The sequence below is a fragment of the Macrobrachium nipponense genome, chromosome 41, assembly GCF_015104395.2.
Source record: "Macrobrachium nipponense isolate FS-2020 chromosome 41, ASM1510439v2, whole genome shotgun sequence".
Taxonomy (NCBI): Eukaryota; Metazoa; Arthropoda; class Malacostraca; order Decapoda; family Palaemonidae; genus Macrobrachium; species Macrobrachium nipponense.
In genome coordinates, this window is record NC_061102.1 from 45136780 (window position 1) to 45154279 (window position 17500).

At 38.4% G+C, this 17500-nt stretch overlaps 1 protein-coding gene across 1 annotated transcript in view; it reads right to left on the reverse strand.

Moving 5' to 3' along the window:
- LOC135212841 (dynein axonemal heavy chain 5-like) overlaps window positions 1–17500 on the reverse strand; it is a 281888-nt gene that overhangs the window by 1033 nt on the left and 263355 nt on the right. The window contains 3 exon segments of the mRNA XM_064246609.1: window positions 978–1160; window positions 15858–16010; window positions 16623–16754. Of these exon segments, the coding sequence (XP_064102679.1) occupies window positions 978–1160; window positions 15858–16010; window positions 16623–16754 (468 nt within the window).

Genomic DNA, 17500 nt, shown 5'->3' on the forward strand with positions numbered 1-17500 from the left:
GAAGACTAAACCCAGCCATTACATTGTGAGCGGCCTTCAATCGCCAATATGTGATTTAGGCAGTACTGTAATTCCCCCCGACAATGAATTTCATTGTTCTTGTACTCCACATAGTAAGAAAACATCTTTCTACTTTTGCTATACAAATTTTTTAAAAGGACAGAAAATTAATAATAGATACAAATAGAAAAGAATATAAATATAAAGCTTTTTCGTGAAATGGAACATGGTCTACTCTGCATACACGGCATAATAATCTTACAAGGACAAAAATAATCCATTACCATCTAATGCTGAAGTGGATAACAAAATTATTTGTTTTAATTTAACCATTTCTTCTCCATTCCCACTCCAATCCCTAAGCTAAGAGGTCAATAGTACCATCTACTCCTGACAGGTTCTACTTATCTTCACTCTTTCCTCCCTACTCAAGTCCATATCATCTCAATCTCGACTATCTTACCATATCAGTAATCTTTACAACCTCGTCACTTGTGATTTCTTCATTTTCAGTCTCTCACAAAGTGAGATCCCAAAATCCCCTAGTATCATCATTAATACTTGCCCCTTCTTATGTTCCCCCTTCTCTGTAATGTCCAGGTTTCTGAACCCAGCCCAGGTCAGATTACAGTGCAGCAAACCCTCAGTTTTAGTACATTTGACATTCTTTTGTCACACACCACTCCATTCACTTGCATTCTATTTCCCCAACATTTATTACATTTCAGTATTGATATAGAAGATAAGTAAAATCTATAAATTTGTGGAGCCTTATCATATTCTTCTCTTTTTCTCAATGGTAAATATTCACAAGCCGTTTTTTACTTACCACTACTGCCAATAGCAGAGCCATTATAAATCTCTAATTTTGGTTAATTATTTACCAGGTGGAATAATATCAATAAATGTTTAAGGAATTCTATAAACAGTTCAGAACTCAATTAAGGAGAAACTCATTTGTATAAGTATATCAATACCTTAGCCCTTGACTCAATAAGACGACACTGCTTTCGATCCCAAGAAGCCCCTTCCAAGAAGAGGCCATAAATATAAACTCCCTCTGGTGGGTGTTCGTGGATTTCTTCTCTATTAAAACGAGTCACCAAGTTCTGAAGAATCACGCAGTCGAGAGACCAGCCCTTGTGTTGACGAGTTACTTCCTGCCAACCAAAACAGACATTTATTTTAGGATACATATCTAACTCACACTGAGGAGACTCTCCATGCAGAGCAAAATATCTGCCTGAGAGTATTGGTAAATTGATATACACATATTCAAGAGTTTTCAATGTTTCTACAAAAAATATAGAAATCTCACCAGGAAAAGAAGGGCATTGGTTAAAAAATATTCGTGATGGGTTTCATTACCAAATTTGTAAAACTTTTGCAACAGTGCATGTAATCACTTAGTAGACAAAACAAAGTAAAGAGAAGAGTAACATTGAACAGTTTACAGCAAAAACCGGGGATATGATGAATCCTATAGATTAATGTTTGATTTTCTAGAATGTGTCTTGAACGTCTCAAAATTCTTCATGAGGATGCTTGCCTAAAAGTTCACAGAACATTACAATTTTCTATCCTCCTATCTGTGTTATGTTCCTGTATGTAACTGTTGCATTGGTTGTCTGGGTGGATCAACCAGTAAGTAACCAGCACTAAAAGAAATGCCATAATGCTCTGGAGATCAAATCTAGAGTGACCTTTAAGGACCAACTAGATGTTCAGTCATTAACAAGGCTGGTAGTACGGTACAGGATGTTTTTCCCTTACTTCGTCCATGGCTATAATAACGTTCCTTCAATTATTATCCTTACCATACGGTACGGAAAAAATAATATGCCATAATTCCGTACTTTAATTATACTATAAGCAAACTCAATCTACGTCAGCAAAATCCCCTCTTTATGAAAATTTCAATGTTAACAGGTGTAAATTAGCAAATGGATTTTATATGTACATGTGTATATATTCAGTTGTCGGAATAATAATAATAATAATAATAATAATAATAATAATAATAATAATAATAATAATAATAATAATAATAATAATAATAATAATAGTGATGATGTTGATAATGATATTAAAAATAACAGAAATCATATCAATGCTTATGGTTAAATTAGTAATAACTACTACCAGTAATGTCTAATTACAATAGAACTACTACTGGTACTACTAACAATAATAATAATGATGATAATGATATCAATAAATAGAAAAACGTGTTACTTCAAGAATTATGCACAGACATGTGCATGTTAATTAAGGAATTCTAGACATACCCACATATATACTTGGTATGTTACAAATTGAATTGCTAAGTACCTTAGTGATCTATTTGTGCAGTCACTGAAGCGGTCAAATATGCAGTAGTAGCGATACATCCAAGCTAAAGGTACAGTACGGTACGGAATTTTGCCCATTTCCTTACATGAATTGTACCGTACCGTACTTTCATAAAATTTTCATACTGTAGTTCCGTACCATACATATAGACTAAATATCAGCCGTACTGTATCGTAATGTCAGCCTTGGTAATTAATGAGAAAATGCAGCGGTTGTATAGTCAATGATCAATCATCTCAGTGGAGACTGAGTAGCAATAGTGAGAAGGATCTTTGGTGCGAGTTTTTGGCTGTTTATATTGAATTACCAACATTCTGGAGGGTACAAAGTGAAACTTATAAGAATAATTATAAAACCAATAGATTGGCCAAATTAGTCTCATATCCAGGGATAGATATTTCAGTTTGGCCACAAAACTCTAATTTTTTTTTTTTTTTTAATTAGAGGCATAAATAGATCTTAAAAAATAACCATAATCCCCTACTACGGTCTCACTGTGTCTCTTCAGTCAATTCTATAATAGTTTAGCCACAATCTTCTATCCAACAGTTAAGAGACAAATGCCTCTATAATTCCCACATTCCGTTCTATCACCTTTCTTGTGAATTGGCACAAACAGCCCCTCCTCCCATTCTTCAGGCATTTCTTCCCTTCTCAAAATTCCAATCACAATTGTTGTCATTGCTTCTTGTAATTGTCTTCCTCCATACTTCAGTAGTTTTGCACTAATTTCGTCGAGGCCAACATGCCTCATTCCTTGCCTTTGTTATATCCTTCTCCTCTCTGCATTTCCCCTATTCTTTATCCATTTTAATCTTGTTTCTCATCTTCTTTGGGCTGCCTCTCTGCATTCCTCATCAAACCATCGCCCTCCCCTCCGTGCCAACAGTTCTCTCTCTCTGCTGCTTCCAACTATGGGCTTTCTTGGTTCCAGTTTTACATCATCATCCAGCTCTAATACTGCAAATCTGTTCTCTGCTTCAACCTGATATTGCAATCTTGTTTCTTCTTCCTTCAGTTTCTCAGTATCTATCTTAGTTATTTGCCCTCCATTCATTCTCTTCGTTGTTAATTTTATACGTATTTTTGCTGCCACCATGTAATGATCTGAATCAAAATCCGCTCTCCGTACCGGTATGCTCTCACATCCTTCAGCGCCGATCTAAATTTCCTTTTCACTAAAATGTGATCAATCTGATTGGTTGTATTTCCATCAGGTGAAAGCCAAGTGCCCTTATGTTTTTTTTTTTTTTGTGTAACAGAGTGCCTCCTACTACTAAACTGTATTCTGTGGCAAGTCTTGCTAGACTAATCCCATTGTCATTACCATTTTCATGTAAGCTATGTGTGCCTATAGTTCCCGTAAAAGCTGCTATTTCTTTACTTACTTTAGCATTCATATCTCCCAATATTATCAGCTTATCCTGCCCTGGTACTTTGTTTAAAACCTCCTGAACTTCACCAAACCATCGATCTTTCGTATCTTCTTCACTGTCCTGGAACTGTGTAACGTTCTCTGAAGAATAAAATCATCCTCTCCATCCTCCTCTAGGTTAGGGTCCATAACTGTTTCTAGTGTAGGCTGGACTTTCACCACTTCGTGTCTCCCATGTAGTAGGTGTATCATAAACATCCTTGTCAATGAATTGTAGATTCGTCATCTTCCAATGGAGGAACCGTAACTACCTCCTATATGGCTGAACTTGAATAATCCGTGACTCCCATATGTGCAAGTGGTTCCCGCACCCGCCCCGCAGAATTATCGTAGATCCCTGGTTAGCCCCAGAAATCATCCTGAGCCGACTCCACACAGCCAGCAAAGATTTTCTGTGCTTATAGTAATCTGTGACCTCGTCGCCCATGGTGAAGACCACATCTGGCACAGTAGATCCTAAGTTGTTTTCGTTGCCACCACTCGATATGAGTCTAGGAATTCTCTGAAGTCATTGTGTGTCCGTATTTCATCATGATCAAATTCTAACTGACACCCTGACAAGTCTATGAAAGTCTATGTATTTCAGAAAGAAAATCCTACTTTCACACACGTATCTGTCATAAACTAACACACACCCAACCTCATAGTAAATTATATGGTCTCTATCCATCGACCCCTTTAAAATAATGGAAAACCTTTCATCACTAACTGGCAACTCAACAAATAACCCCTTATCTGATATGTACACCACTAAACCCCGTAATGTTTATACAACTAATCTCCAGCAAATATAAAGTTTGACCTTTATTTATATGTTATGTATCCCATAATAAAGTCTACAACCTCTCTAAAAATAACACTTCATCCACTGATACCACTTAATCCCTGTTACAGATTTCCCCTAATAAATAAAAATAATAATTCACCATTTTACCAAACGTGGTTTGCATCACACACACAAATTACCACCACAAACATCAGCAGCAATCCACGAATAACTCCTTAAATTCCTCCTCACAACGAAATTTCAGCCTAGAAAATGTCAGAGAGAAGAAAAACCCTGTGAGTATCCAACTCTCAAGGAAAACATCGGCAGTAGTCTCATCCGAGACACCACTCTCAAGCCCGTACCCAGAGTTATTTTTATTGGGAGGGGTGGGGGGGGGGTCTTTTACCCCCAAAACAGGACCTTTTTCCCATAAATGTCATTGCATATATAGGTATATACAAGATGAAATACGTGAAAATGTTATTTTAGTTATATTAAGAAGAAAAATGGGGTTTGCGTTCTATGCCGTTTTGCCCGATGAGATGTTATTCAAAGTACTTACTTTAGTTAACAGAATTTTACTTATAATGTTGAAAATTTGTACTGAAATTCAAAAATATTTGTTCAGTTTTATTGATTGATTGATTTAATATGTTAACAATAGCATGCATATTACTTTTATTTGTTGTTATGTTATATACTTAACCAAAGACAATGATAAATAAACATTCTAGAGTATGTATCTGATTAAAAAAAAAAAAATTGGAAATGAAAAGGAGAAACTGCAATCACTATTATAGTTATATATGGACTATAAGTGATTTGATATCGATACGTAGGCCTAAGAATAAAGGTCAATAGATTTAAATTTGCGAGTTCTATAGTGAATTTACCCTGATATAGGCGAATTCTTTTAAATCTAGTTTATGGTCTTTCTCTCTTAAACATTATTTCTATGTTATAATTGGTGAAACATGCATGCACTAGGCCTATATTAATGAAACTAGCCTGTGAGTCACTGTGGATAACTTTTAGAAATAAAATTCAAGTTACTTTGAAAGAAAGTCCTTAGAATTTTAACAGTTTTACTCCTATAGGAGCTACTCTTTGGCTTTGGATTGAATCCCCATAAGTGGGAGCTCTGACATCCACCCAAGCTTGAAATGTTACCACCGTCGCCAGCCTAGCTGGTGCAATCAGCACAGCCAAACTTCATCCCGTTTGTGCGTTTTGAAAAATATTTTTGGGTACTGGAGAATGCAGTTAGCATCCTTTTACGAATTCCCTGATATCTCTTACCCATCAAGATCCGACCGTGTGTGTGTAAAAAATGTAACACATTCTGAACAGTGAGAATGACCTGACGGTACTACACATGTGAGTGACAAAGTGACAATGCAAATTTCAAAAGTCTGTAGTGTTGTCAAATTTCTCTGACCACATTATCGTACCACAGCTTTAAAATGATTGTTTTCCTACTAAAATAATTTACAAATATGGTGCCCTATATCATATTCCTATTATCCCTCTCCTACTATTAAATAATGATGTTGATGTTTAACAAACAAAAAAAAAAAAAAAAAAAAAAAAATAACTATAAAAAGGACTATAAAAAACAAGAGATTGTTATTTATTACTCTTGACTTGCAGTTCAATGAAAAGGATAGTCACAGAGAAACATGGACTTCCAGATTTTGGACGGGGTGTTTAAATTTAAACCGCCCCCTCCCCGACCTCTGCACAGGCCTGACTCAACATTGTGAGCACCAAACGTCCTGCTTATTCCAAAAAAACCGCAAACAGCTACATCCCCCGGTCTAGCTAACCTCATAAACCCTGAAGTCACCATTAACCTCAAAATAAATCCTCACCAAAACCACAGAACCTCATTAATTCTCAAAAGAAAATCCTCGCTAACTTTTAATCAGAACTATTAGCAAAAATATATCCCTCCATTATATAACCACCAATATAAAACACCCTGCCTCAGGTTAGATACACTAAACCACCAAAATATAACACCAAAGAAAACCACACTTCAGTATATAACTTCAGAAAGCCACAAACCACAAAATACCAATCATAAACCACCAAAATAACACCGGTGAATACAACCTCATAAAACTACAAATCACAAGAAACCATAAAACCACAACCACTGCCCCATAAAACCCTGGAATACAACCAAAAACAACACCACCAAAAATGAACATCACCAAAATTCATCACTACTAAAAATCAACATCACCAAAAAATAAACACCACCAAAAAATCAGCATCACCAAAAATGAATACCACCCAAAATCAACATAAAAAATGAACACCACCAAAAATTATCACCAAAAGTCACCAACACCAAAGGATATCGCAAATTATTATCGCCAAAAAAAAACTCTCCAAATATCTCTCACTCCACGGTATTTTCCCACATTATTTCACCCAAATTATTCCATTATTACAACAATTACCCTAGATATTTACGCCACATCGCCGCAGTTGCGCATAGTAAAAAAATAGTAAAATAGAAAAAAATAGAAATAATAGTGTTAAATAAGACTAACACAAACATAAAACTCTACAGGGGTCTGTATTCCGCATTTCATCGTCCATTCGTGAAACACAGAGAAGAAACAAAAACAAAAAGCATAACTGCGCAATTTCCAATCTTACCACATTCCTGTCTTCTTGATCTTCAATATATGTGTTAATCTAGACAGACCTGTATTTTCATCCAAGACTGAAAACCTGTTTCTTCTCTTTTCTTCAATAATACTAAAAGGACCCTCAAATTTTGGACCTAACTTAGTATAATTTAATTAATTTCTCACATTAACCATTGTTCCCAACAGCAACTGTAACATCCTCTTTAACATTCCTTCTCTCCACCATTTCTCGTCTCTTCAGCTCGAGGTTCCGGCTGAGACAATCATGTCTCTCTTGTGCATAGAGACTTAAGTGTGTCCGCCCCACGAGAAGGTATAGGCAACAAACCAAATGTGCTTGGCAAACCAAATAATACTTGAAATGGAGACAATTTTAATAGAGTCACTAACCATAGTATTAATGTTATGCCTAACTGTATTTATATATCTATCCCGGTTCCTATCGTTGCCGCCAATAGTTTTACGGAATGCCTTGGGCACTTTTCTGTTTACTCGTTCACGTAACCCCTTAGCTTCTGGTCTGTATGGAAGAATTGTTACTTTCTGTATTCCTATAAATTCTGCCAGACACTCTAAGGTCTTATTCACAAATTCCCTACCATTATCAGTCAACAAAACCACTTCTTCTGCTGTTTTATGCTTTATGGGAAAATTTTCCCTACCCTCGTCAGTTCATCTATTACCTCAATAGGTACCTGTAGCCATACCCTGATTCACAGAAATTCCCCAAGATATCCATGTGCACCCTTTGAAAGGTTCTACTTGGCATTAGATATAACCCTAATTTGCAAGAAGTTACCCTTGCAGGTTTGCAAGCATTGCACACTGTAGGTTTTTTCTTAAAATTTTCCACATCTGCCCACATATTCTTGCAAATATATTTATTGCATTTCTCATTATACGTCTTTTCCACCCCCAAATGTGGACTACCAAACTTGCAATGAACTATATCTAAGACCACTAGAATTAGGACTTTCAGAGTCATGATATGTGTCATATCCCCTTTATATTCACTCTTCCTTAATTTATCTTAAATTTTCGTAACCAATAGATTACCCTCTAATTCCAAATCTGAAAAAGGCAACTTATAACCTTTCCTGACCAATTCACTTATAAGAAACGCTTTTGCATCCGCCAAAATTTCATCTTCATCTTGTCTTTGCACTGAGACTGAAATCCCACTGTACTGAATCACCAGTAACCACCCGACTTGAAATCCTACCGTCTCATAAAAAGTTCTACTAAGCGAATCTGCTACCACATTGTGTCTGCTCACTATGTATTTGAGCTTTGCATCAAAACCTCGAATTGTTAGGAACTAACTGGCTCTTCTGGGCAATAGATGTGGCTTATTAGAAAGATCTAATAATGGTTTGTTTTCAGTAAAACTTCTACTTTATTCCCCATTAACAACATTTTGAAATGAACTAATCTTGATAATATTGCAAGGGCTTCCTTATCTACCTTCTGTTGTTACCCTCTGACTTAAATTTCCTGCAATAATAACCTATTGGATGGAATTTCCCTTCAAATTTCTGTATAAGGCTAGCACCTATATCCTCCTGACTAGCATCAGTCACTAGTGTGAAAGGTTCACTGAAATCCAGAAATTTCGGACTGGGGTATTCTTCAATGAATCCATATTTTTCTGAAAAGCTACTTGTTGCGGCTTCCGACAAGAAAATTTAATATCCTCTCCCAACACATCTGCTAAAGCATCTGCCAAAATAGAAAAACCTTTCACAAACAGTCTAAAGAACACCACCATCCCCCTAACTTGTTTTTGTCTTAGGGGCAGGAAAATTTACAATTGCATTGACTTTATCGTCATTTACTGTAACTCCCACTTTAGATATGACATGACCTACATAAGTAATCTACTTCTTCAAGAAGTCACATATGGCTAACTTAATTTTCAAGCTCACTAATCTTAGTCTCCTAAGAACTTCCTTGAGCACTGCCATGTGATGCCTGATCGAATCTGTTGAAATCAATATAACATCCATGTACACAATGACATTCCTGCCCAATAGCCCATGCAATACTGTGTTCACCAACCTCGTAAGTCATATGGCTACCTGATAAACCAAAAGGCATCTGCGTAAACTTGAAATGCCCCTTAGGCAGTGAGAATGCGGTAGATTCCCAACTAACTTCACTAAGAGGGACCTGCAAACACTTCTGCATAAGGTCTTTTGAAGAATATATCCTAAGTCCCTCAATTTCCACAAAATAAGTCTGTTATGCAAGCGACCGGGAAATGGTCAGGAATTGTTTTCTTATTCAGTTTTCGGAAATCTACATATGCTCAAACTGAATGGTCCTTCCTGTTCCTTGATTTTGTGGGGTATACAGTACACGGGAATAAAAATGGGTTTGGTCCCCTCTTCTAAATCCACCTTATGTTCTAACACCTTAGTCATCCCTAACTAATCCCCTTTTAATGCCACAATATCTCCAAATTCAGTTAGCTTATCTTTAAAGATCTTCCTCCTTATTCACATTTCTGCCTCTGAAAACTCAGTTTCCCCCTCTACAATGGCCACTGAACCACTATCCCCACTCCAGTCCTGGAGGTCTACCACATAAGTATTCTTCTGATACTTCCTAACTGTATCATTACAATTTAACAATTCCACCCTTGTAACATCTGTGTTCGATACCTTGCTTACCAACACTGTGCTAATAACACCTTTTAGTTTATTGCTACCTTCAGTTATACACACCTCTTTGGGCATTTTCACTTCCCTTAACCTGACTTTCACCATAATCATTGTACCTGGATTTAGAATAACATCCTCTAAAATCCTTTTCAATACGACCATCATACACAGCACCCTCTTGTGACTGGTTATTTCACCCCATGTTCTACATTCACCTATATTTATATATGTATCACCCCTACCTTCAACTATAACCCGAATGTTAGTATCATTATCACCACTGTTATCAATACCACCGCTATTAACCATACCATCATTATCATCAGCATTATTATCCGATATCACCATTATAATCACCAATATCACCATTGAAATGACCAATATCGCCGCGAACATTACTGCCAGTATTACCAATATCAACAATATCCCCATATTAACTTAAATATCATTATTTACCTCATTTCTACGTACACCCTCATATGGATTAGAGACACCTGGTATCCCAGCAGTTTTGCCAATATTGGTATGGACCGATATCCTGTGTCTCCTACATGCATGATGGCCCAACAAAAGTCTGTTGCCCAGCGCATCCCCTTTTATAACAAAAGATGGTTCTATTAACACCCGATCACCCAGAGTGAACCACTCTCTTACAAAACCAAAGGGCTTGCACATCACACACCATCTCTGTTGAGGGTTTCAAAGGGTATTGGGAGAACATGGACTGATATAGATTATGGCCAATTAAATTAACTGATGCTCTCGTATCAATAAAAGTTGGGATCTTCACAGTGTGGCGGAATCACAATCAAGCAAAGAAAGCAAGCAAATCTCCATACAGTCACTTTAGTCGTACCATCAATGTTCCCCAAGCCACACTTTACCGACAGGACAATTGGTTTACAGACAGACACAAACAAAACCAAAACTCACATTCATGTACTCACCAGATGATCATCTTCAAGGCGAAAATCTATGCTGTCAGATGGGTACAGCCGCCAAAATGCAGCAACTGCCGGAAATCACAGCACAAAACAACCCAACAAGTACTACAGCCACACAACAACTCAACAACACAACAAATCTCTGCACAGACGAATACCAACAACATCAAAACAACAACACTACAATTCCATACACAACTACTTACAAACAACAACAAGAAAACACAACAATCACCAATAACAACACTCAACAACTCACTAATACAACATACAACACCACACGAATTCACAAGCTTAACAACCTTCCAACACACAAGCGCAATAAACTTCATATCACCAGCAAATCAAACAAATTCAGAAAACATACAATACAACTGACCATCCAGTGCCAAGACCACTATCAGGGAAAACTGACAGTCCATCGCAGACTCTGATCATAGACGACTAACTGACTGACCCGGCAACCGCGCCAGCAGACAACCTAGAAAATCCTGCAACAAGCTAACCACTCGTTAAATATGCATCCACCACTTACGCTCTTTCTCTCTCTTGATAGCTCTCTCACTCACACTCTTAAAAAAAAGACACATACACACTTACACACTACCACACAGCAACACCATACACGAAGACAACTCATCAACACGTGAAAACATTCAAACTCTCAATTATTCCCGACGACTATAAAGAACCCAACGACACTCTCTCTCTCTCTCTCTCTCTCTCTCTCTCTCTCTGTCCACAGTTACTTTAGTCGTACTGACTATCAATGTTCCCTCAACCACGCTTTCCCCTTTACGATACTATTTACTGACAGGACAAACAAAACTCTCAGATTCATGTACTCACCTGACATGACTGTCTTCAAGGTGAGAATCTGAGCTGCCTGCTTTGTACAGCCGCTGAGACACAACAACTGCCGGAAATCACAGCACAAAACAACTCAACAAGTACTACAACAGCACAACAACTCAACAGCTCAACGAATCACTGCGCAGACAAATACCAACAACATCAAAACAACAGCACTACAAGTCCATACACAATTACTTACAAACAACATAAAAAAACCACAACAACTCCCCAACAACAATGCTCAACAACTCACAACTACAATAACTCACATAAAACACCACAGGAATTCACAAGCCCAATGCCAAGACCACTATCTGGGAAAACCAACTGTCCATCAACAAACTCTCCATCACAGACTCTGATCATAGACTGACTGACGGACTTACCCAGCAACTGCTCCAGCAGACTAGATGATGACGCAACAAGTAAACCACTCATTAACTATCCATCCACCACTTACACTCTCTCTCTCTCTCTCTCTCTCTCTCTCTCTCTCTTGATAGCTTGTTCACTCACACTCTTCAGAAAAACCAAACGCACTTTCACACAACCATACAGCAACACCAAACACGAACACGACACATCAACACAGGAAAACATTTAAACTCTCAATTATTCCTGACAACTACAAACAACCCAACGATGCTCTTACTTACTCACTTGCTTTTCTCTCTCTCTCTCATGCAACCCTCGAAGACGTTGTCAAATGTAACTACCATTTCATTCCTCCATAACATCCCCCACAATACCATGTGCAAATCTTCTGTATCCATTTTGTTGATCGTGTTTCCAAAAATTTGGCCAGTCTCTTTGTTTCTTTGAGTGACCTGCTTGGGAAGTTCTTGTATTGTATTAGAACTCCCAGAGTTCTGAGGTGTAGGTTTTGCATGCCTCCATTTCTGGTTCGGACAAGACCACAAAAAGTGATCTACACTTTTGCATAAGCCACAATATTTGACTCTACATAGTTTCTTTGTGTGCCTTTGCTTATTACAACTGAAACAATGCAGCTGTTGCCCTGGATCCATAGATCCCTCTTATATTCCAATTTTGCACACAATCAGGGAGAAGGAAAACTTAAACCCCTTTGTACTGAATTCCTTGGATCGGCCCCACTAAAAAATGTGTTGTCCACATATAGGTTCAATCTTTTCATCAAAGCCATCTACAATGGTGTCTGGGACATCATGTAGAAGCTGACAAAAATGCAACAATCTGTACAAGTTATCAAAGGAGATCTTATTACCATTTGTCCATGGGGAACTTTTCAATTTCTGTATCCATTCTCCCTCTGTGTCAAAAAGCTGAGAGCTATGCTCACCCATGGTTTTCTGATCTTTTCTAATTTTGCAGAAACCTCTCAGGTCTCTCACCATACCCCCTTTCGTTCGTTCTATAGGCTGTCCTTAGAAATGCTTGAAGTTTGGTCCATTACCGGTATTTTGTGTACTGAAAACTTCAGCAGTGATGTACCAAGTCCCTTCTATCGAAATCCAACAAGGCTTTTGCCTATGTGAACAGTTCTGCATCAATTTTAATTTCTTGGCATCTTAAAAATCTTTAACTCCTTCAATAAAAATATGCACTGGCTGAAAAAGAATGCCATCAACAATACTCCAAAAAGGGTGACCCCCACTGCAACCTTAGTGACTTTATGCAACAGAGTGTGATCACTATTATCTGCTTCTACCATTTTGTCTCTCTTACAGAAACCCTAAGTATTCAGGATTCGACCCAATCTCAATAACATCAATAATATTTCCCAAGTCTCCCTTACAAAACCACCAACAACAACAAGAAATATACCAATCCCCAACACATAGTTATATTCAAAATAAATGTTTCTTGATTCTACGGGAAGAAAAACCACTCTTTCCGCTTCACAGTCAAGGTTAACTGCTGACTAAAGTCTGGGTCATTGATGTAGTAAAAGAAAACGGTGGGGGGGGGGGGGAGAAAGACAAAACTTCTGCACCATTGCTAACCAAGTATTTGCTGATTTTGTGATCCCAGTCAGTAGACTAAGTAACCTGTACTCGAAGCAGAGGGATGTGGTCAGTAATTTCAACCTCTCTGAATCCGAGTTTATGGTTTTCCTGGGTTTCATCATGTACATGGGACTTATGCCTTTGCCCAGCATAGTGGACTACTGGGCTGTCAAGACGAGGGTGCCTCAAGTTGCTGAGTATATGTCCAGGAACCATTTCAAGGCAATCCGTTCAAACCTCCACTTCAGTGACAACGGCCAAGCAGCAGGATCACGGGACTGGTTCTTGAAGGTGTGTTCCCTCTTCACTAAGGTTAAGAGGGAGTTCTTGAATGTTGCAGAGACTCCTATGCAATCCATAGATGAGGTTATGGTTGCATACAAGGGCACCACGGTGGGTAACCTTTGTCAATATGTAGCCAAGAAACCGAACAAGTGGGGCTTCAAACTCTTCTGCCGTTCCAGTGTGGATGGATTTATCCATGACATTCTCATGTACCAGGGGGGAACTACATTTCAGATCCACCACACATCATTGTCTTAAGAGGGGGAGAAGTTGCCAGTCGCTAACAAGTTTGTTATTGCCTTGGTCAAGACCCTCAAGGACCCAGAGAACTCCACTTTGTATGCTGACAACTACTTCACAAGTATAATGTTGGTTGAGTACTTGAGGTCACAGTATAGTTGCTGGTATGTGGGCACTGCCAGGGACAACAGAGTTGGCTATCTACCCCTGCAGTCTGTCAAGGACATGACCAAGAACTCGGTACCCAGGAGCACACTTGACTGCATCTCTTCTGATGGCATCCTTGTCGCCAGGTGGAGGGACAAACAGCATTGCCACAATCTTATCCACTGATGTTGGTGTGGAGCCTGTTTGTGAAGTGGAGAGGTATGACAAGGAAACAAAGAAGAAGGTTCCTGTGCAATGTCCAAATGTTATCAACAAGTACAATGCATGGGTGGCATTGACAAGAGCGACATGTTGGTCCATCTCTACAAGACCCGTTCAAAGCAAAGCAGTACTATATGAGGCTATTTGCTTACATACTGGACTTGATTATCTGCAATGCCTGGATCCTTTACAAGAGAGACTGTTTGGCATTGCAGTGCAAGCCTATGCCCCTCAAGGAGTTCCGCCTTAAAATCTGTTTTTGGCTGGTCAGCTTCAAGACCCCCATCAGCAAGGTAACCAGGGCTTCCCTTGGAACAAGAGATGTGCCTAAACCTAAGCGGGACCAATGTGCAATTGTGTCTTCCATAGAGTCCCGCCAGGATGCCACCTCTCTGCATATGCCAGAGCATGTGGACGAAAGGCAAACATGTAAGTTTTGTTCAGGGAAGGGCCACATTCGCAGATCCCGTTGGGTGTGCGAAGACTGCAAGGTTGCATTGGGCCTCAATGATGTGAGAAATTGTTTTTCATTATTCCACAATGTAGGCCAGTAATTGTAAATACATTGTAAATATCAGTAATTGTAAGTCCAACAGTTTTTTGCTTTTCTGCCTAATGACCTGAGAAATTTGCTATAGGCCAGTAATTGTAAATACATTGTAAATATCAGTAATTGTAAGTCCAACAGTTTTTTGCTTTTCTGCCTAATGACCTGAGAAATTTGCTAATGTCTTGAAGTTTCCCAAAGCACTTGCGACTGTGTTGCTACACATTCCAATCTGTTGGCGATAAAGTCCGTTGAACCTTATTTCAATTACTAACATTTCTAGTGCCTTTAACACACGCACACACATTTATATATATATATATATATATATATATATATATATATATATATATATATATATATATTGCCAAGAGAGTTGACACTCCCAAGGGAACTCACCTTTCAAGATCAAGTAAACTTCCCAATAAACTTAATTTCCTTCTGTCATTTAAGTTTGGTAGCTGCAACATGCTATCGCCCAGTTGCGGAGAATTGCCCCTTCAATTCAATCTCATTCTGATTTCCCTTGTTGCTTTAATATTTTCCACCACATTACTCTTTGGTTTAGTATCCGCCTCCTTAATGAAAGATTTGCACTGGTTCATGTGAACGAGGAGCCCTTTGCCTTGCTCTCTCACTACATATGTGGGTTGCAAGGGTGCTTGGGAACGATCATTTACTAGTATGTCCGGCCATTGTGCTTCAGCTGTTGTTACCTGTATGAAAAGTTTCTCATAATATGCCCACCTGTCTCATGGCTGTGAGGAAACCTTGAGGGTTGAAAAACCCAGTAATCCAAAAACACTTCGGTCTTCCTAGCATGTACCATTTTCGGAACTGGACATCTCTCTCAAGAAGCTCTGTAAACCAAAAGCCGAGAGTAGAAGATTCCCAGGATACCTGTAAAAGCAATGTGGAATAGGTAAGCCAGATGTAATGAACTCTAGCCCATCTGTAACTGCCATTTTATCTTATCTTCTGCCCTGAAATACCAGTTTTACAATCTTTCTATTTTCTCGCAGAATCCTGTAATTTACTTAATAGGAATGATTGTCATCAACCAAGGGCTAAATACATAACAGTTCAGTTGACAACTTTTAGTACTTGAAATGGAAGAAACAGATGCACCAAATTTGAAACTAAACAAATGTACGATCAAGAATGCATGGAAAGATTCAAGGCTACATGCTTATCATTGTATGGAGACATGTACATGGAGAAATTCTTTTATCTTTGAAGGCAATCATTTACCTCTGAGAGTTGAAAACCACGACTTTACATTTCCAGAGAAATCAACAGCAACTAGCAAATCTCACAATGAAAACTTTATTCCAGTGACTGCGTAACGCCCTTCATAGTACATTTACAGGAGTTTCGTTAAGTAATGCTGGTAAATATACCGAATTTCCATATATTTATATTGCGAAATAAGGTGACGGATATGAAAACGAAAATTTAAAGAAGCAACAACCTCAATATATCAATAATCAACAAGGACTAAGTAAAACTGACCTTCCTCCAATGTTCAGGGACTCGCGCATCGTACATGGCATCGAGCGTATCTTTCAATGCTGGACTCATGATGATGGTGCCTTCAATTGCAAGATTCATGTCCAGCAGAGTGCTACGCACAGCCTTCAGCACCTGTCACAATTATTAGCAATATGACCTCTGAATTCTGATATATATATATATATATATATATATATATATATATATATATATATATATATATATATATATATATACAAGAGAAGAACCAAAAATTAAACACAAATTGAGGTCTTTTGCTTTTTATAAAATAGAAGAAACTGGAGACATTTTATCTAAGCAAATTATGATTGTTATGCTATTTCAGACAGGAAAGAAGAAAAATCATGTTGACAGTGAGGCCATTTATGATCCTGTCAGGTTAATTTGTTAGAACAATCGTAATCCGCTTGTTCCTTATTGTTTACCTGTTAACCATTAACCTGTTCTTCTTTCTCTTTGGGGTAAAGTGAGTTGACGTCTGCCGTACGATGCCTGATTTTAGTCAGTCAGTAGCACAACTTCGAGGGGTCAGTATGGAGCAGCTGCAGGTATTGCTTACCTGTTGGTCTTGACAAAGAGGTTGGGGATCTCCTTGTCTGTGGTGTAGCTTCATCTCCATTGGCAACATGTGGGCTGTCATGACGACAAAGTTCGTCTGTTGGCTGCATTGGAAGTTCGACTCATCGTTCCTGATGGCAGCGTGTGGGTGTCTCTACAACAAAGTTAGTCTGTTGGCTGCGTTGGAAGTTCGACTCATATGTTGGAGTGGCTTCGTTACTGATGGCAGCGTGTCGGTGTCTCTACGACAAGCTCGTCTGTTGGCTGCATTGGAAGTTCAACTCATCTGTTGGAGTGAC